General features: G+C 35.0%; 1 protein-coding gene across 1 annotated transcript in view; it reads right to left on the bottom strand.

Moving 5' to 3' along the window:
* Nucleotides 1–21,707, bottom strand: part of LOC113395557 (nuclear pore complex protein Nup88) — a 99,756-nt gene that overhangs the window by 17,927 nt on the left and 60,122 nt on the right. The window contains exon 2 of the mRNA XM_064218367.1: nt 18,802–18,971. Coding sequence (XP_064074437.1) covers nt 18,802–18,971 — 170 coding nt within the window. The remainder of the gene's footprint in view (nt 1–18,801; nt 18,972–21,707) is intronic.

Raw genomic sequence — 21,707 nt, 5'->3', positions numbered from 1 at the left:
ATGAATTGTGAAGTGGCGATAATATTCTGACATTGGGTTTTAATAAAAAATGAATAATTATACAGATATTTTAAGGTATATTTTATTTGGAGGCAGCGATGAATATCGAACGTAAACCTTTTTATTTCGTTTTACTCATTCAATCTCGTGAACCGTGTAATAAAATTAAACGATTTATTTACGATTTAACATATACAGTAAATTAAATAACCAGCGTGTTAACGCCTCTGATTCGAGATAAGAAATGTATAATCTGCGATAATCTTAATAGAGGTCTAATAACGTCGGAACACGAAACTTGTTTTTATAATACTAAACGTTGTTAACAATAATTGTAGACATGAAATCTACAAAAAGCCGAAACTTTGTACGATTTGTCAAGGTTTTTTGCTGAAATTCAACAAGACCTGGTTCCTTGGATAGTGGATCTACATACATTCGCACAAGTATATATACTACAAATTTGTATAAAGAATGTCTAATTGCTAAAAATTCTGAGCATTTTTTAGCTATAGTATGGACAAGGTTAAAATACGATGAAATTGAAAATTACACGTTCAATGACAATACAGCGATCCGCTTCAAGCAGACGCGGTTCTGATTCAGCGCTGAACAGGTTCACCTTAATATATAATAAAGACAAGGTAATATTTCGTAACGCGAGTAATACATGGCCAGTGATAACACAAAACGAAGTCAAATCGAGCGTATCCGAATAAAATATCTGCTTGCAAATTGACTTCAGCGGGGCCGACTTTACGACTTCTGTCGGGAACAACATATTTTTCCAGCCCCAACACGGATATAAGATCCGCGGAAATGTCAATCAAAATTAATTTACAATGTTTTTTATACGAGAATAAGTTTGTAAATATTCAAAAGCTATACTTGACAACCTTCGTGGTCGTGTAGTGTGTACACCGGTTTTCATGGGTACGCCATTCCGAGGTCACGGGTTTGATTCCCGGCCGAGTCGATGTAGAAAAACTTCATTCGTTTTCTATGTTGTCTTGGGTCTGGGGATTTTCCATAACACAAGTACTTTAGCTACTTACATTGGGATCAGAGTAATGTATGTGATGTTGTCCAATATTTATTTATTATGTTATTATTATTATACTTGTAGTTGTAGTTGAAACTAAACTAATTTTGAGCAAATTTTGATAATATTGGTATTTATAATTTTCGTAATTCCATAATAAAAACAAAAATGTTTATCCTATAAACAAGCAAGCAAGCTTGTGTTTTCACTAATTTTTTTTAACCTTTATTAAAAAAGATATTGTGTCATCCAATTGTAACAGTATCACTCTAACGGTTTAAATCACAAACTATAGGAACATCGTTTCCAACAACTATCAAAGCGAAACTAAAAATAGTAATTTTCCTCACTCAATTTTTTTTTATATATATAATAAATAACATAACCAAGCGCCTATCTAGCAGTTAAACATCTTCGTATCGCCCAATTAATAATTAATTGTATCTCGATGTGGGAAGCCCCAGTTTTTCTGTTTAAATCGACAATCCTGCAATGGTGATCAATATTATATTCTACTTCGGGTGTTTTCGCTTTTATTCGTACTTACGAATAATATTACATCACCGTGCATGGGTTTTTACCCAGAGGCTTCATTAATTAGAAACATTTGAATACACCTACGTAGTATTGGTAGCTGTTGATGAATAAGATTTTGTTTATTAATATGAATTTTATTTTTTATTATTTTAGGGATTAAACAAATGAAATATTTAAATAGTATTGAATGTACAGCCAATAAAAGAGGAAACAAGAGAAATATTGATTACCATAATTTTAATACATACTACATTAAGTAAAGTCTGAGTACCACTGCTGGATAAGTCCTTCTCTCCTTTTTGAGAAAAGGGCTACATATAAATCTGATCTAAATTTCGCAATCCCATAAAATCATTGGTTAATCTCTATACGTCAACTAGTTCGAAGCGAGCTACTAAATCTCATTCGCGCGAAGTGAGAGCTTAAAACTAATACATTTGGGTGGGGGGGTAGAATGGGGGTCCATGGGGGGAGGGGGTGGCGGTGTTAATTATTCACATTTTAATTTACGGAGCGGCCCCGGCTGGCCAGCGGAGCTCGGAAAAATGTCTTGCAAATCGACGGACACCTATGAAAGAAATGTTATAATTTGTTGCTTGTTTTTTTGAGATATTTCCCGCTCTGCAGGATAGTGATAAAGTATGTAATGAGAAAATTTTACATTTCGCATAGAATTGTATGCTTTTAAGACCTCACTAAGTGGGGTCTTCAAAACTCAATTGTTACTGTTTTAGATGCACAATGTCAGTACATTACTTAAGGCGGCCGTAATTTTTCGACCGATTATCCTACAAATTATCTGACGCTTTGAGTGTACCCAATTCTAATGTTACATCTAGATTACGTATAGCTTATCTTCTATTATGTAACAATTAGAAAGCCAGTTAGAAACTATCTACATGTCTGTAGTGACGTAGAGTGATAATACGATTTGTTTCAGACATCTACAGTTAACAGTATCGAGGCAATAATCGTTTAAAGAAATGAAAAAGTCAATTCTATCGAGTAAATTTTTTGCAAGCGATAATAATAAAACAACGACCCTCGAGGGTTGCTCTGCAAATAATTCGCTACTCATTTCGATTTCTTAGTGTGCCGATGAATCGTTGAAAAAGAAATACCAAGTATACTCCTAACAATACACGAGCAATATAAAAAACAACCATTTGAACTTCAACCCCAAGTATCACACTGTTTTAATATTACCCAAAACGACACACAAAATGCAACTAGCTCTATCTCACTCACATCGCACCGATGATCGAGAGACAAAAAACGAGATACTTTCTGATTCCGATGAGACAAACGATCAGAATACGGACGCACGATTACCATCTAAATAATTCAAGCGCCTAACCCATACTTCTATTTTTCTGCAATAAAATTGTGCACCTATTTATATTATTTTGAACCTTCATACAAACAAATAAAGGCGAAATTTACACGACAGCACAGTTAGATCGTACGCGGTAACTTTGTAACGGCGTATGGAGTTTTTACAAGCTCTTACACGAAATGTCGATTCGAATCCGCCCCCTCTGTATGATGAGCTCGCAAAACAATGAATGATCGTAAAACGGGAATGACAAGATGGAGATAAGGGCTAATAACCCGTCCGTGTCAGTCATGGCATCAGGTCGGACGGGTGTGGCGTCTATCAGGATTTGCGATGCAGATGGGTTTGGTAATACAGTGTACTTGTTTGATTATTTTTGCATGTTTCCGTTCGTTTTAATCGTATCTCTAAATGTAAAAGTTATTTATTCTTGATATTTGTTAGATTATATTGTTAAATTAAGTAAGTTTTTTTCTATTTTATAAATCGACGTTTAATTTTAATTAGTACTTCAAATAATAATAAGCTATCGATAATCTAAATAATATATGAAAAACTAATATACTTTTGATATTAAATAGATGTAAATAATCACAAATTGACAAAAACCCAATTTTTTATCTCTCATGGGTATTTTATTTTCCGAACCGGTGGTTGTTTTTAATTTGACATCCAAATAGTAACTGTAATACTTTTATATTGAATAAAGGGAATTCATTTGAAAATATTACTATTATCAATAATATGATAGTTTCATTATAAAACAAAGGAGTTCCGAAAAAAGTAATATCTACGTTGAATAATTAAAATAAAGACAAAGACAGATGCTCGCATACTAAACGTCTTTATTAACAAAGAAGACGATCAAGTAGATACAGTAATTAATAATTATTTATTGTATTCCTTGAGAAGTTCAAGTTTACGAATTCGTGAGGGGATAGCAGGTAAATAATTCCGATCAATCGTCCAGGAGCGGAGTTGCAATCAACATCTTAATTTTCACCTTAATAGAACTGGGGGTCGATGAGGACCAGAGGGTGTTTTGTGTTTGAATTTGGAATTTGTTTTTGTCTCGATACAGAGTTTTTTTATATATGGTCATCGTTTTTAACTTCACTAGTTATGACGTTGTTTTGTTTAAAAAATTAGAGTATCTTCTCAGATGACTTTGTTAAACAGAATCAGTTATCAGTTTATATTTATAAATACATAAACAAATCTGACCATTTGTAGTGTGACAAAGTTCTTTATCATGAAATTGATCAACAAGAAAATACCTAGAGACGTTTTGACATTTGTTGCATAAATTTTAACCAGAATTCAAATTTTCCGTACATTTAGAGATCGACTAAAAAGCACCAAAGTTATGTACGAGCGGGTTCGTTAAAGGGCCAGTAGAGGGTGAACCTTATCCAATATTTATTAACTTATTTCAAAGAAAATCGTATAATTAACACCATCGCATCCCCTCGCCACCACCCTTAGCTTTAAATCCATGTGATAGAATAATGACGTAGAAACGGCACATATTACCAATTAGATACTTGGTAATTAAATTATAACACTTTTGTATTTATATAATTAATTAAGTGAGAAATGAGGATGGTAATAGAAAACCATTTGTTAAAAACCGAGAAAGCAGTATAAAGTTTTCATTGACCTTATTAATGGGCATTTATTGTAAACTGAATGTAGTTTTACTGTGTCAAACGAAATGCTACAAAATGTATGTGTAACATCAATAATGTTCACTTGATCAGATTTTGGCTATAAGCTCCAAGGGCATCCACAGGTCCTTATTTATTCCGATAAACCAGGCAGAGGTCGGCCAGTGATACGCCAGGGCAACGGATTAAAGTGCTATCCGAGGCACGGGAGTGTAATAAAATCAATTACTTATTTTCGGACTGCTACTGAGATTTAAATAATTGGAATCCAGGACCCAGATCCTGCAGCCTTAGAATTAGTAACGAAACCGTAGGCATTTAAAAAGAGTAATTAAGTTAGAATAAAATTAATAAATTTTAGTAGCAATGACAAAATAACTCTTTAATTTCGAAAGCGAACCGCCGGAACGAATTAGTAGTTGTAAAGTGTCACGTCTACATTTTAAATCTTTGGCTCCATTAGTATTCACTGTAGCTCCTTATATGATCCAAAGTTAATGAGAGCATGTGTCGACGCCGTATTTTTGAAACTCAGAGCCTTTGAAATAACATGGGGTATCGCAAAAATATGTTAATCACACCTCTGAGGCAGCTATGCGACGGTAATTGATTTTTATCTTAAGTACCTACTCATTCATTAACAACTGTTTGTCTTTTAATATTTCTTGATCAGTAACATTATGAATATTAAAAATATGAAGTAACAAATCACAAGAAAAAGGTTTGGAGTTAATACTTATAGGAAACACATCTCGAAGAATTTCATCTGACTCGTAAATATTTCCCTACGACGATTTCTTTAAAGTTCACGTATATTTACACTGGCTCACTAGCTTCACACCGGAATAAAACGATACGACGTTTCAATGTTAAGTGGTAGATTAATTGTTTAGTTATTGATTGCGCAATCGTTTCACGTACTAAATTTCACGAACTAAACATTTTAAATAGATATACAGTTGAATTATTCGTTTTACCTCAACGTTTTCAATAGAAATAGAGAATATTTTAACAAAACTAGGATCCGTATCATACATATTCATTGAGCGCCACAGCACTGTTTCCGAATTGAGAGTAGAATTAAACGGTATAATGAGGACTTCGATAAAATTGTCGGAGAAGTACTTTTATGAGCAGATATAAAATTTAAATTTTCATACGTTTAGAAAAAACAAGAGATACATTGTGAATATAATTTTTATAATTGATACATATGTATGTATGTAAAGGTGACATAACCTTTACATCTGGTTTTTGAAGAACGTTTACTTACGTATATGTGAATTTATTTTTATACCAAATGATTTATCCAACATGGCTGGATCGGTTCACTAATGAAGCCATTATTCACATGTGTTTAATTATTTTTTGTTACTTTGAATAAAAGAACTAAATGACCGAAAAAGGAACTTGATACTACATTCATATATTAGTAATTTGATATATTGTGAAGCACAATTTGGATATAGTTTTTCGGATTTGTTTGGAAACGCTTCGAAAATACTTAAGGATTAGAAAATTGGAGGTAAAAACCAATTTTTATTGGTTTTTTCGTGTTCTATCAGTGTAACAGGAACTACTTCGTCAGTCATTCATAATTTATGAGGCTCCACGTCGGTCGGTTAATTAGGTCCCTTCATAATGTACAAACGCTTTCGGAATCCCTCACCAAACCAGTTATAAATATGTGCCGGCACACACAGATCTCGGCAATTTTCAGTTTTCGGCACTCCGGTTAATAATTCAGTAGTCAGGCGCCTCCGTGAGCAAAAATGAAATCTCTAATGTGAATGGAACTTAGTGGTACCGGCCCTCGCCAGCCAAAATAATTAAAGCGTGCCATTAAAAATTCTCCCAGTGAGCTCTGGTCGGCCGGATATGTGATAATATTAATATGGTACGGGCTTTCGCTCAGCGGAGGTTCTCAGTTTCTGGAATCTACTAATTACAATTGTCCGATGAGTACGTTCGTTGCATTAATGATGCCGCGTTAATTAATACAAAAACCACTTGATAGTGAATTATTTTTATCTAATCTTTATATAATGCATCGGGACTAAAAACATAAATTCAGATTTTTTATTATATAATATTTCGTATCTTTAGATTTTAGAACTCCACTTAAATAAATGTGCATTATAGTTTAAATAAATCTATTTATATATTTTTTTGTTAAGTTAAGTTAGAGGAAAAAGCAATATACGTCGTGTATGATGAGGTTTTAATAAAATTTTATCTTAAATTACTAGTGAAGCGCTGCCGTCCAAAAGCGTTGAATACAAAAGGTAATGTGATTAGAAACGAATTACACACGGAGCGCGTGCCGCGATAAGTCCAGCTCGGCAGCTAACTAACCGCTGCCCCACGTCGGGCGCCACTCTGCCTTTGTTCACCCACTTTCTTTGTATTTTGTTTCATTTCATGCAAAATTTAATTTCGTTTTCAAGACTCGCGTGGAATGATATTACGCGCACCGGCCGCGACCGCCGCTTGTAATTTCATTGCTACTCCTCAAGTGTATGTGGACATCGGGGCCTTTTTCATCACATTCCCTTTCGGTGGGTGCGCGGCTGTTTTTCGTTTACGGACGTTTGTTCGGAATTAAACCGCCGGATTGCGGGATCGTTAATTGCTCAACGAAACCACCTGTGAAATTTCATTGGTGAAGTTTTAATTTGAAACTTACGTTATTTTATTCGCTATTTATGATGCAATTAAATGCGGGTATACGTTGGTATAAATAAAATAAAATTATAATTATTAAATCTATATAATTAAGTAGGAAACATTAAAACATTCTCATAATTTATTTACAAACGAAATATCATAAATGTATAAGAAAAAACCCATAATAAAATAAATAGAATAGAATACCAAATATATTGTAGTGATAGATTTCATGAAATCAAGATCCACAGATCCAATAAAAAGCCCCTTTTTACAAGCGTCTCAAAGTCCCTCCTTAAGCTTCATAAGAATTGGCGACCCCAATTTGCCATCGATACTGGTAATACAGTCCACTAGCTCAAGGGATTCTCCCTAAAGTAAAGGGATAAAAGGGCGACTTTTTGTGTGATCTACTCATAAATCTCTTCAACGCGGCCCGATTAGAAAGCGTGAGAACCGTGACAATTTATTCTTTACGAATTGAAATGGTATTTGACTGTCTTGAATAGTTGCTATTTAATACAGCGTAGTTTTATTATAATATACATTACCTTATTAGAATAATGCGTTTTTATATGAATGTGTTTAAAAAAAATAGTTGCCAACTGTTGTCCACTAAGATTTTTGGCGAGTCTCAAGCGTAGCTGTTACGCACACCAAGATATTAAAGTTGGATCGTTTGTTTTAGTTTTTCTGTAGTGTGACACTGTATATAAATAATCTATGAATTTGCTTTATAAAAATGTATCTGTTCTTACACACGTACACATTAAAAATCATCATTCGAGTTACTTTACTCATTTTATAAGTATTAAACTCATTGATAGTCTAAATATAAACTACCGACTGTTATAGTTTATGACATTTGCTATATACATTACGTTTTTTTTTTCATATTTTGTCCGGTCTATACGATCATTATCAATGTATAAGCTATATAATGCAAAAAGATTTATCAAATCGTACTGGTAGATCCGGAATTTAACGCGCAACGAACATTATACATTATAGTCAGGCAAATGATTCAGCAATAATTTTCTATTTAATATATAATATTAAACAAGTATTTAACGCATAACAAATATCAATAACAACAAGATTGCTTAAGATTACTCTGTATGTAATGTCGAATTGTGTACAGTCTCTACATTTTGATCATTAACCATAATCCCTATCTTACGGACGAGCCGCTATGTTTACAACGTCCGATGTCCAGTAGTCAAACACCCTGAACAAACTTAGCTACAATGTTTACATATCGGCCACTTAATATTTGTTGTCGTGTCTATGAGATTAAGCCATCCCATAGACGGGGTATAAACAATACCTCTTACATGAGTAGTTATGTAATCACTTTTAGGTTGTCTAGTGAGACAATGGAAGTATTTTCATTCGGATAATCGGAAATTCAGTGATTTTATTGTTCCAATTACAAAATGAACGAAGACGTTAGTGTTTTGGATTGATTATTTTTTTTTGACAAGTTTTTAAATAATTCGAATGTTACATTCTTAAGAACATAATATATACTTTCAATTAACAAATTGGATTTTATTCCTAATCTACATCTTATGTGTTAAAAAAAAAGGTTTTTTTGAAGATGATTGATTTCGATACCGTTCGACCGATATCGTAAAGTTGGCACATATTACGTATTTTTTCATGGAGACGGGTTTTTTATTACACATTATATTGTGACTCGTCATAAGATGGCGTCGCGACACTACATAAAAGTAATGTTATTCGTATATAGGTTATATCAATATGATTGAATTAAACTTGAGCTAAGGACCAACGGTAACTTTACGAGTTTTTCGTGTCACAGGGGAATAAATTCTGCCAATATCTTGACAACGGACTGAAAATTTGTCGTTAGATATTACACAAGAGGACTTTGCGCAAGGCCACTTGGGCAGATAGCACTCATTTATCATATATCATATATTGTACCTCAACATAGCAATACTTATTATAACCGTGTTCCGGTTTGAACGATGAGTGAGCCAGTGTAACTACAACAGGTACAAGGAACATAAAATCTTAGTTAATAGTAAGGTTGGTGCCGCATTGGCAATGAATTGGATGGTTAATATTCTTTACAGAGCTAAGGTCTACGGGCGAGGGTGACCACTCATCATTACGGTTCATCATCATCATTAGCCTGTCCGCCTACCTGAATGGCCCGTAATTTGAATCCAGGGCCTCAGAATAAGTAATTTAATAAATTTAATTTAATTACTTAAATCAAGAGCAGGAAAAGCGAAAACAACACAACCACGTAATACATCTGCGTTTACGATGCGGAATCCACAAGTTAATTTGTCTTTATCCGTATAGGGTGATCTGAAAGGCGTCGGATCGCTTCCCGGGCCGGATTAACCCGTAAATTGGTTAAATCAAAATCACGCACCTATCTATTCCGATACAAAATACTGCGGCTTTTAGTGATTTTGGCATATCGTAGACATGTGAGAACTTGAACTGAAATTTAATTTATATTGCTTAAATCTTGTTTATTTTAATAATAATAAAAAAGATTGTCCTCAATATTGGTATTGTTAAATTTTCAATTAAAAACTATAATCGATAAAATTAAAAGGGGCGATACATGTCCAAACACTTTGTAAAATTATAACAGTTCCCAGTTTGCCCAAACAGTTCGAGTTGAATTTACATATTATTTAAAATAACTAATAATTGAAGTAAAAGGTAAACATATCAATTATTATATTTGCATACGATACAATTAAAACGTCACGTCAAAATACAAAACGACCAGGAATCCCCGTCTAACTGTTGTTCTTCTCAAATTTCGACAACCGACGTTTCAAGTTCCTTGCCACGTATTCAATTCCAATAGATCGTAATAAGATTAGCGTTGTCACACGGGCGTTAGATAAAATAGTTTGTGGCCTATAATTGGGGTTGAGATCGCATCTTAATTTCCCAAAGCAAATACCACTGCAATACCACTCGATAAGGCTCGATTTTCGTGTTCCGTAATTTTGTTGTGTGGTCATCACTCGCATGACTAAGCAATATCGACTTGGAAGGTGACGTTTGGACGAAAGTCGGAATTTGAACCTAAGCAAAAAGACGATAAGATTGAATTTTAATTGTAAATGTATGTGGATAGTTTTCTCCGATCGGGTACCGTTTACAAATTGGATCGGTCGTGGGTAAATCAGGGTTAGCCGTAATTGAGTCTTACAGGATCATTCGGTTTACGATGTCGGTGGAGGCGGTCAAAGGATTACGGGAATCTATCTATTGATCTCGGAACAAGTGTTTGTTTTGTCATGTTTGCTTTGATATGGTTTTCGGTTTGACGACAATCCTAATATGAACGGAAAGTAAGTTTGCTCGATGGTTACGCTTGCACTCTTAATTTAACCGATCGTTGTGAGGTTTTGCATTTACGTTGGCAGGAGTATAGATTATGACCCATCTCGAGCGAAGTAGCGGACATAAACTATATAGTAGTATTTGTACAAAATTATCCGCCTTTTGCCTTATCTACGTGTATATTCTAACATTATTAGCTGTTGAATCGTTATGGCGGTCAACTCATAACGTTTTGATTTAAAAGCGGATTGTAAAGAAACGGAAACTTTTGTAAATTTCGTATTTCTTTTCATTAAATCTATTCATCGAGGACAAAAACAAAAACATAAAGCAACACCTGAGCAAAATATGTTAAAACAACGGGCGATTCAGAAGAAACAGTGAAAGAACAAAAGCCCATTATTGTAAACAATAAACAAGTCTTTGGATACGAGAGCTAACAAATACGAAACAAACTTGGTCGGAAACAAAGCGTGGGTTCTATTCCCGTGCGAAGCCCGCTTGTTTGAACAGGATCGGATACTGTTTGGCGTCCGTCTGCGACAATATACGTTTAATTACTTGAAGCCCTGAATCGTCCAAGAAACAAATTGTAAGAAAAAAATATGGCTTCAATATTAAGATCTGAAATCATATAAGTTTGAGTAAAAAAAAAAAGAGTTGACATTAATGTTAGATACAGAACACGGAGATTTTTAGAAATGGTATATGGTCAAGTACTGGTAGACTGGTCTATTTTGATAATTTTCATGGTCTTATGTAATATAGTATGTCGTTATGGGGTAATGCAGCAGATATTGAAATAGTATTTATTCTGCAGAAAAGAGCAATATTAGATCTAGGACATCATTATTCATTACGATCATTACGTGAAAAATTTAAAGAAATAAGTGTATTAACGGCTGCTTCACATTATATTTATGATAATATAATGTTTATACAGAAGAATATACAAAAAATATTCCATAAAAACTGATATACATGCTAATAATACAAGAAATAAGAATAAACTTCCCGTTTGCATACAGTACGGTACTCTTTTGGACAATGGTATACGCATATATAATAAGATACCTGAAAATATAATTAATTTACCATTTAAAAATTTTAAAACGTTTATTAAGACTAACGTAATTAATAAATCTTATTATACATTAAAATACTTTTTAGAAAAAAATGCTTGGATTTAGGTTCGGGTTCCATCACAGGACTGATTGAACACTAATTGTGACTAACAGCATTGTAAATCTGTTTATTTGAAATGAGCAACTATGCGAGTTTCTTGTCGTTTCTTCTCGCTGGCGGCTGCTTTCCGAAACGTTACATAAACATAAACATAATCAGCCTGTAAATTTCCCACTGCTGGGCTAAGGCCTCCTCTCCCGTTGAGGAAAAGGTATGGAGCATATTCCACCACGCTGCACCAATGCGGGTTGGTGGAATACACATGTGGCAGAATTTCGTTGAAATATGTTGAAATGAAAGAACTCTGGTTTCCCTTCAAAACGTATAAATCTTTCGCCTTCCGAAACGTTACCAGTGTTTAAATATTGACGACTCAAAAACGCCGTTTACTTGATTAAATACATCTGATTTGATTTGAGTATACAATTTTATATGTTTTTGCTAGCAACCCACCCTCAGCATCGGTTGCAATTTATGAATTAAGAAAATGATATGATATATATATAATGGGTACTCCTAACACGAATGATGTAGCTTTATATAAGTGAAAAAAAAGCTTAGAATTGGATTATTAGTTTTAAGATTAGACCTACATACAAACAACATTGACAATCTGTTAATTTCCCATTGCTGGGCTAAGGTCTCCTCTCATTTTGAGGAGAAGGTTTGGACCATATTCCACCACGCTGCTCCGATACGGGTTGGTGGACAAATGTGGCAGAATTTCGTTGAAATTTGATACATGCAGGTTTCCTCACGATGTTTTGCTTCATCGCCGAGCACGAGATGAATTATAAATTAAGCACATGAAAATACAGTGGTGCTTGCCTGCGTTTGAACTGGGCCATCTCGGCTCTGTTTATATAATATGTGTCACAAAATACCTATTTACATTTATCATTCAAAGCATAACAAGCAGCAATTCGCCGGTAAATAAGATAAAGGATTAATAGCGGTTAAGACGACCCCGTTCACGTGCCAATCACAGTCACAAGGAAATCTTCAAAATTATGTTGAAATTTCACCGACAAAAATGTAATCGCGTAATTTAAAATCACGTTCATTTAGCGTCGAGGTAAATGGCAAATAATGTGCGATAGTATGTTAAGAGGCGAGGTACATTCGCTTTGTATCGGGTGACTGCGGCGCACGACGATAAGAAGTTATCAAAATTACGGCGACCACCGTACATTATACGCGTTAGGGGCATAAATAAATGATATAGAACAGGGCTAGTTCAGTCCAGACTCACTCGTACCACTAACAATTCCAACTATACTGCTGGTACTTTAAAATGTCGTTAGAAATGCCTTCCAATTTTTCAAAATCTGCAAATGCTGCTCAAATTCAACAATTAAATGGATTTCAGATGTTCAAATAAGGTTATTCTGTCCTTCAAAATAATATATCTCTTTGTCATCATACGTATTTGCGGTAACTCAAAAATACGTCGCGGGCCGCAAAAATATAAGCTGCAGGCCGCATGATACGCGGGCCGTGCTTTGGACAGCCCTTATAGAAGATTTGGGCTTAATTAAATTTTACAAATGTAGTAGGTAATTTTATGATATTAAAATTCAGCTTATATTATAGCATAGTATAAATGCCATCATTCCACGTGATCATAACTTGACCGGTAATTTAAATTTTTAGCCGATTTCAAAAAAGAAGGAGATTATCACTCAGGTTATATTTTAATTTTTTTATGTTTTTTAATTTAGGACTCAGTTATAAGTATAAGAAACGATTCGGAATAGCTAAGGTTGCGAACAAATGTTAGCAATAGTCTTTACTTGATAGCGCTTTGTCCACTATCTTCGGGGTTAGTACCACCCACTCATCAGATATTCTACCGCCAAGCAGCTATACTCACTACTGCTGTGTTCCGGTGGGTAAGCCAGTGTAACTAGGCACAAGGGACATAACATCTCAGATCCCAAGGTTGGTGGAACATTGGCAATGTAAGGAATTGTTAATATTTTTTACAGCACCAATGTCTATGGATGGTGGCCACCAGGTGGCCCATTTATCGGTTCGCCTACTTATATCATAAAAATGACTATTTCTTCTTTATAATAATCAGACAGTGGTCAAAATTTTATTGTAACAATTATTAAGAGAAAATACGTTGTTATGTCCATTCTTTTGACACTTGCTCGTGATTAGCTACGAAACAAAACAGCGGCTTGGCATTGCTGATGCTCATGGGCGACGGTGAGCACTTACCACATGATAGCGTGTGGTTCGTTTGCTCGTCTGCCTTGAGAGGCAACAAAAAAAAAAAGGGGAAATATGATGTAATATTTTTGCCTATTTATATTATATGGAAGATGAAGATTAAGCATTTTTAATTATCAATGGCAAACTCTTATTAAATAGAAATTAGAATAAGGGACTATAAGACCATATTTTCGGTGACAAGTTCTTTCGAGAATTTCCATTCGAGGGCTAATTATCATATTTTCGAATCCAGAATCCAGCTCTGTGGCTAAACGATATGTCCATAAAGTGCAATGTCAACTCAAGATTTGAAATCCCTGCAGACGGCAACTTTAGGCGAAACATCTTAGCATAATTAGCGGCAAAGGGGGTGTTTATTGCTAATATTAGTTGTAAGGATTATTTCTAACGGGCGAGGCGGTGTAGTGCGCCTTTTAACTGCTATTATCATAAGTCTGTCTGTTGTTTTATATCGTACGATTTGTCGTTGCCTGAAAATTTTCCCGATCGATTTTTTAAATAATTCGACATTTGTCGGTTCATTTTCGCTGTTAAAATGATAAACATTCATTTATATTTCGTTTATACAAAATGTAGTTGCGAGTAGTAATAGTCAAGGCGAATGTCCAAAGAAATTTTATATTCATTATTTACTAGGTGTCGTCCGCGGCTTCGTTCGCTTTTACCAAATTTCATCAAATTCGGTCCAGTGGCTTGGTCGTGAAAGAGCAACAGACAGATAGACTTACTTTTGTATTTATATATAAATAAAACATTTTTTTTTTATTAAAAACGTGATCATAAGATAAACCTGGATAAACCTCATTTGATTCCTCCATAGTTGATTGGCCTTATAATTTCTGACGCACTAAAATAACACGGTTATAACATAAAATTAAACGTTATTTTGATCCTAACTAACTAGACGGAATCGCGAACCAAATTGATATTTTATTTTTTTACATTTTACATTAAGAGACTGTAAATTTCCCACTGCTGGGCTAAGGCCTCCTCTCCCTTCGAGGAGAAGGTATGGAGCATATTCCACCACGCTGCTCCACTGCGGGTTGGTGGAATATACATGTGGCAGAATTTCGTTGACATTAGACACATGTAGGTTTCCTCACGATGTTTTCCTTCACCGCCGAGCAAGAGATGAATTATAAACACAAATCAAGCACATGAAAATTCAGTGGTGCCTGGGTTTGAACCCGAAATCATCGGTTAAGATGCACGTGTTCTAACCACTGGGCCATCTCGGCTCTTGATATTTTAAAATTAAAATTATATTTTAACCAAGATAAGCGGGGAACAGTCACATGTGGAGAGACTTGAAGATCACTGAAATTGATTTGTAGTCAAGATTGAAAGTCGTATCGTTACCTATTCATGTAAATATATCTTAAATTAACGTTTTGATTTAACGTTTATAGCTTATATTAGTCGAACGGATCATATGCTAATTTCCTTTATCTAGATTATCTTGAGCTTATTCTAAGTATTGTAACTTAACGAAGATGAGTCATCAAAACTGTTATTACTAAATTTGAAGAAGATCAAGACGTTCGATAATTAACTGTTAATTTTTTTTTTATGATGACTTATAAACAAATTGGCTATCTGTTAGTAAGTATATCATCACCCATTGCTGCTAATCATGAAGGTTACCAACATTGGTATCATAAAGTTGTAATGTCAATTGTAACAGAGATTACATTGGCTCTTATAAAAACAAAGTATACGTTGTTCAAGGAAGCATTTATTTTATACGAGTTAATACCGATTCGGAATTTCGGATCTACAGAGAGAAATCGGCTACAAAATCAAAACTTTACCGACAATTACATCGGTAATTAAAGACGCTTGAATTATTATTTATCCTGCATGGAAATAATCGCATACGAATAGTAACTGCACACTTTCTTAACGTCCGTGACAGAATCTTTTGTCCGGTACGTCTTATTTTTGGTCGGGTATTATTAACGTGAGATTTAAACGTATTGATTTACAAATGTAAAAGTATTGAAGCGGGCCCGAGGAAGGATAAATTGAAATTGCGGAGACGGAAATATTTTACTGTTTCTGTTTACAAAGTATTGTAAGTTAGGCGATAGAATGATTTATATGTGAGTGGTAACATGCACGAAGACCTACTAATTGAAAAGGTGACTGTACATATATATATCTATATGTGGTAACAACATTTCAAAAACAGACTGAGAGCAGACTACATGTATAATTGCGAAAGTAACAATGTATGTTTGATATCTCTTCACGACGAAACCTCTGCACCAATCAGTATCATGATTGGCTCTATCCTATAGATAATATTTCCGTTTTAGAATAATTCAAAAACAACATAAATTAATAATTAAAATATCTGAATCCGACAGGCATGAGATTTAATCTATTGGCTAAACTCGATTCGAATGCACAAATCCAAAAACACACCACCCCAAGACCACCCTTAAGTTGTGGATGCCGGCAAATCTTCGAATTAATTTTACTGCGGAAATATGCAAATATCCAGATATAACCGGCTAATAACATGTACGAAAGAGTGGTGACTTGGGCGCGCGAACGCGGTAGATTATTTATCCGTGGAGACATTCCCTAGACCAGCTTTGGTTAATACCTAAACATGGACTTACGCTGAGAGTCATATGAGAGGTGATGATTTTTAATTTTATATTAATATAATATTGACAAGAATTATAATAGAAGTTGTCGTTTTGCTTTAGCCTTAATATCATTGATAAATTAATGTTAATATCCTTATTAATATTTTAAATTCGAAAGTAACTCTGTCTGTTGCCTCTTCACGCTCGAATCGCTGAACCCATTTAGATGTAATTTGGTATGGAAGTAGTTTGAGTTGCAGGAACAGACATGAGTTAACTTTCATTACATTAAGGGTATGTAAAAGGTGGATGTTTGTATCATGAATCAATGAATGTTGGTATCGGGACAAAATTAGTGAAGTTCTGATTGATATATTTTTTTAAAAAAATCCGTCTTTGTTTGCAATAAATTACAAAAAAAGGCCAGCCATAATTGTAGTTTTCATATCTAATTTGAGAACCTCCTTTTTAAAGTTGGTTAATAAAACATAAACGAAATAAATACAATAAGGAGCTATTACATTGAAGCAATAATATTACGTAACATTAACATTCGTCATACATCGTTCATAAAGTAACCGTAATTGAATAAGAAAATAAATATTTAAATACCCAATCACTCCGTAGTTGCCTAACCGATGCCTCGATGCATCATAAGACGCGATGTTTGACTCGTCTTAAAGATGGTTTGTTATATAATCTTTGATATAATCGTTACCTCAGGCTAACATTATAGCCGCTTCGAGGAGCTTAATAGGTTTCAAAATTTACCGTGTTAGTAGAAAATACACGATGCTTACGTGCCAGCTTTCTCGGGAACTTATCAGCCGTTATTAGATTCCAGGTGTTTAGTTTAGAGAATGCGGTTAAGCAAACCTTAAAAGCGGCATTTTGGTATAAGAATGGTCTTATTAATATTGTTTATTAAATTCTTCGTTACGTCAATATGTGATCATCTTCATCTTGTAGTCATTTGATAGTTATGTATTTAACTCGAATTGTCTTACGAAACATTAATGTACTCCAGGCAAGAAAACTAAACAACAAAATAGATTTACATATTCCGCGATATTTGTTAATCGATCTGTTATATTGTGCCCTAATAACAATAACTGATTAATGTGTCTTCATTTATAACACAACACTTATCCACTTGACTGTTTTTGTCTAATTTTATTTCACTTTCAAAGGTTTGATAACAAATTCGAAGACACGGAAAACGTCATTTTTCACGAATGATGAATGAACATCATAAGACGCTTGATCTCGACCAATGATATTGCGTCAATACAATGTAAAAGTTTATTTGCTTTTACTCATCCTGTGATTAGAATAGGCAATAATATATATATGTCAATATATATACATATCTAAAGTATTTTAAGCCTAAGTAACTTACCGAATCATGCATAGAAATGCTCCGCGGATGTTTTTCAAGTTTCATTCATTTTCGACAGATATATATTTTGATTTTTTGAAAAAAAAAATTGAAGTTAATTTGGAGGCAGTTCAAGTGTGGATTGCGGTATTTCATTAAAAAGCTGTACTTATGTATAATTTGTTCCAAATATAAAGTAGTCAGTACTTTCGGTAGTTAAACAATTTATCTCAATAATATTGTAGAGATTGTATCTCAGTCTCATAATCCGATGTAACAAATCTAATATGACTGGAATGAGTTCTGGCGGAGGACAAACAGACTATACACGTTTATCAAACCACGGGAGTTGATATATGTATAATTTCTATATATCGGCAGCTAACGAATATTTGCTACAACAAAAAACATATTAACTCATTACTGACCCACTCCGGGATACGAATTAAGGACTTTAATACCTGCTTTATAATTAGCCACTAGACCGACGAGTTGAAGCGCGACATTGATAAACAGCGCTCGACACTAGCCTAGCGCCGCCCAGTTTTAACAAATGCCGCCCCACTATTTTTTTAAGTGGTAAAATCTTCAAAACACACTTTACGACTCATATGATTCATAGCAGAAAAAAATACATGTATTTATAATTATTAATATTTTGGAAGATAAGAATAGCATTTTCGAAAACGCCAAGTTCTTTTTTTTCATTTGTAATTTTGTCCCTTCTGAAAATTTCTGCCCTGGGCACTAACCCGGCATTGTAAATCCAGCGCTGCTGATAAATCAACTATGGTAATACTTACTTGCATAAAATAGTTTGGCTGCCGGATTCGAATAAACCGTCGCGGCCCCATCTCGACGGCAACTCTGCGACTGTAACTCCTCTGGACCCCCAGAGGCAGAGCCGACTTCCGCACTCGCTGCTCACAATATGCTCTACGGTGAAAGCTGGTGGCGAAAGTAGGTGGAGTTTCTATAACAAAGAATTATTGTTATTTATTTTGTAACCTATATATTTTATAAATTTGGAAAAGATTTTTGAATTTCTTTAAAAAATTGCTTGATTTTTTTTTACACTCCTGATAGGTGTTTGTTATAATAATTATACCAAATTATACATACAAAATGATAATTACAAGATCTAAATAAACAAAATTATCGCACACGTTTAAATATATACATACATTACCGGCCTGTATATATGAAAAATATATATGACACTTAAATTGCATACAAAATAATAAGTGAAGCTTCCTTCGACCATTCGCCAAAAACATACCGTAAAACCTATAATAATTATTTACTGTATAATTTTGTAGCATATAACGTAAAATAGACCAAACTACTCTTAAGATTACTTTGAAAAAACGAATATTTAAATGATTCCACATCAACACATAAATAGGAAAACATGATATATTTTTTAAATATCAGCAGATAATTCAGCTCGACACGAAGGCAACGAACCGAGGATTCACCAAGAAAAGTGACTGTTTCAACTTATATTTAAGATTTAAATAAATGAGGATGTAAATGATTCTATAAGACAACGGATCAAAGGGCCCATTACTCGCAATCTAGAATCCAAAACGCCAGCCGATAGCAGCCAACTATCTCGCCGGCGCCTTGAAAATATGATTATGAAACTTTTTTAATCAATAAAAGAAGCGAAAAGCTTGCTACGCTTCCTGACTTTTTTCCTCTTTTTCGCCTTATTTCTCATTACAACGTCGCCTTGGTTCGTTTCCTCTGACGTCATACTTATAATCGTTTATCGTTTGATGGCGCCCGCGGTCCGCCGCATATTACCGAAGGAAATTGAAAAAGTTGTGTTGATCACTGGGCGAGAGATCCCAGGAACACGGGGATGAAGATGTTAGACGTTGTATTCGGATGCAATGAGATGCTATTTAAATATAAAACAACACACTTAATATATTTTTAATGAACGATGAATGCTTTTTATGATATCCACGAATTCATATGGTTTTATGAAATCTTCTTACTTGAATGCATGCGATTATTATACGAGCGCTTTTTGATTCTCATTTTGTAGATGTCAGTTTTACGTGAAGCCATTCGCAGTGTATGTTCGACCGAGAAAAATCGTGATAAATTCAAAATTTACCCGGCATTTTAGTTTAAAAGGAAAATTATTATTATAATGGTAGTCTGATATTTGAATGGTATATTTTTTTTATGAAACATTTCCCACAACTGAGGAAAGGCGTGCTCTCTCATCGGGAAGGTTTGTAGTTTTTTCCTGCTTGACTGCAGGCTGGCTTGATGTGTTCGAATTAGATCCGTAATTATAGGCCTATAGCCATCACCTCCTTGTTCTCCAAGGTAATGGAGTCCATTATAAACTGCCAGCTCCTGCGGTACCTAGATTAGTACCAGCTGATTAGCGACCGCCAGTACGGTTTCCGTCGGCGTCGCTCAGCCGGTGATCTTCTAGTTTACCTGACTCATAAATGGGCGGAAGCAATTGAGAGCAAGGGGGAGGCATTAGCAGCCAGTCTGGACATAGCGAAGGCCTTCGATCGCTTGTGGCACAAATAGCTTCTTTCGAAGCTTCCTTCCTATGGGCTTCCCAGGAAATTATGCAATTGGATTACCAGTTTTTTGGCAGATCGGAGCATCAAGGTCGTTGTCGACGGTGCATGCTCCGACTTAAAATTCGTCAATGCTGGTGTTCCACAAGGCTGCGTATCACCCACTCTGTTTCTTCTGCATATCAATGAATTGTTGCAAATCAGTAACATTCACTACTATGCAGGCGACAGTATCGTAAACACCTCATACACCGGCCGTGCTAATATTTCTCGAGAAAACGTCAAAGAAAACCGGAACAAACTTGTATCTGAAATCGAGTCTTCGATAAACAAAGTCGCGAACTGGGGCCAGCTAAATCTAGTCCATTTCAACCACAGCTAGTATCGGAATACTTGGCGTCGATGTTTCAAGTCTCGTTCAGTTCCGCGGTCAATTGGAAGGAGAAGCCAAATTGGCATCAAAAAAGCTCGGTGTGTTCAGTAAGACAAGACAGTATTTCACGTCGGCCCATCGTCTAAGACTCTACAAGGCACAAATTCTGCCACACATGGAGTACTGCTCTCACCTCTGGGCGGGTGCTCCCCAGTACCAGCTCCTTCCATTTGACCGTATCCAACGTAGAGCGGCTCGAATTAACGACGATCAAGCTCTTTCCGATCTGCTTGATCCTTTGGCTTTGCGTAGAGATGTTGGATCGCTCTGCATCTTCTACAGAATTTATCACGGGAAATGTTCCGAGGAATTGTTCGGATTAATCCCGGCTGCTGAATTTCACCTTCGGACATCTCGTCCAAATTCAAAATATCACCCACACCACTTAGATGTTCGAAAATCCACAACAGCGCGATTTTTAAGACATTGTCTGCCCCGCACAACCACTCTGTGGAACCAGCTTTCGCCGGCAGTTTTTCCGAACCGATACGACTTGGGAACCTTCAAAAAAAAACAGCGTACTTCTTCTTAAAAGGCCGGCAACGCACCTGTAACCCCCCTGGTGTTGCAGATGTCCATGGGTGGTGGTAATCACTTTCCATCAGGTGAACCTCCTGCTCGTTTGCCCCCTATAACATAAAAAAAATAAAAGGTATTTATTATAAACTAAAGTAAAGTAAAGGAAGTGTTCCAACGCTGGACGAAGGCTTTGTAGTGGTTG

The sequence above is a fragment of the Vanessa tameamea genome, chromosome 21 (genome assembly GCF_037043105.1).
Source record: "Vanessa tameamea isolate UH-Manoa-2023 chromosome 21, ilVanTame1 primary haplotype, whole genome shotgun sequence".
Taxonomy (NCBI): Eukaryota; Metazoa; Arthropoda; class Insecta; order Lepidoptera; family Nymphalidae; genus Vanessa; species Vanessa tameamea.
The sequence above is the reverse complement of the archived record's forward strand: the minus strand, read 5'-3'. Positions and strand labels throughout refer to the sequence as shown.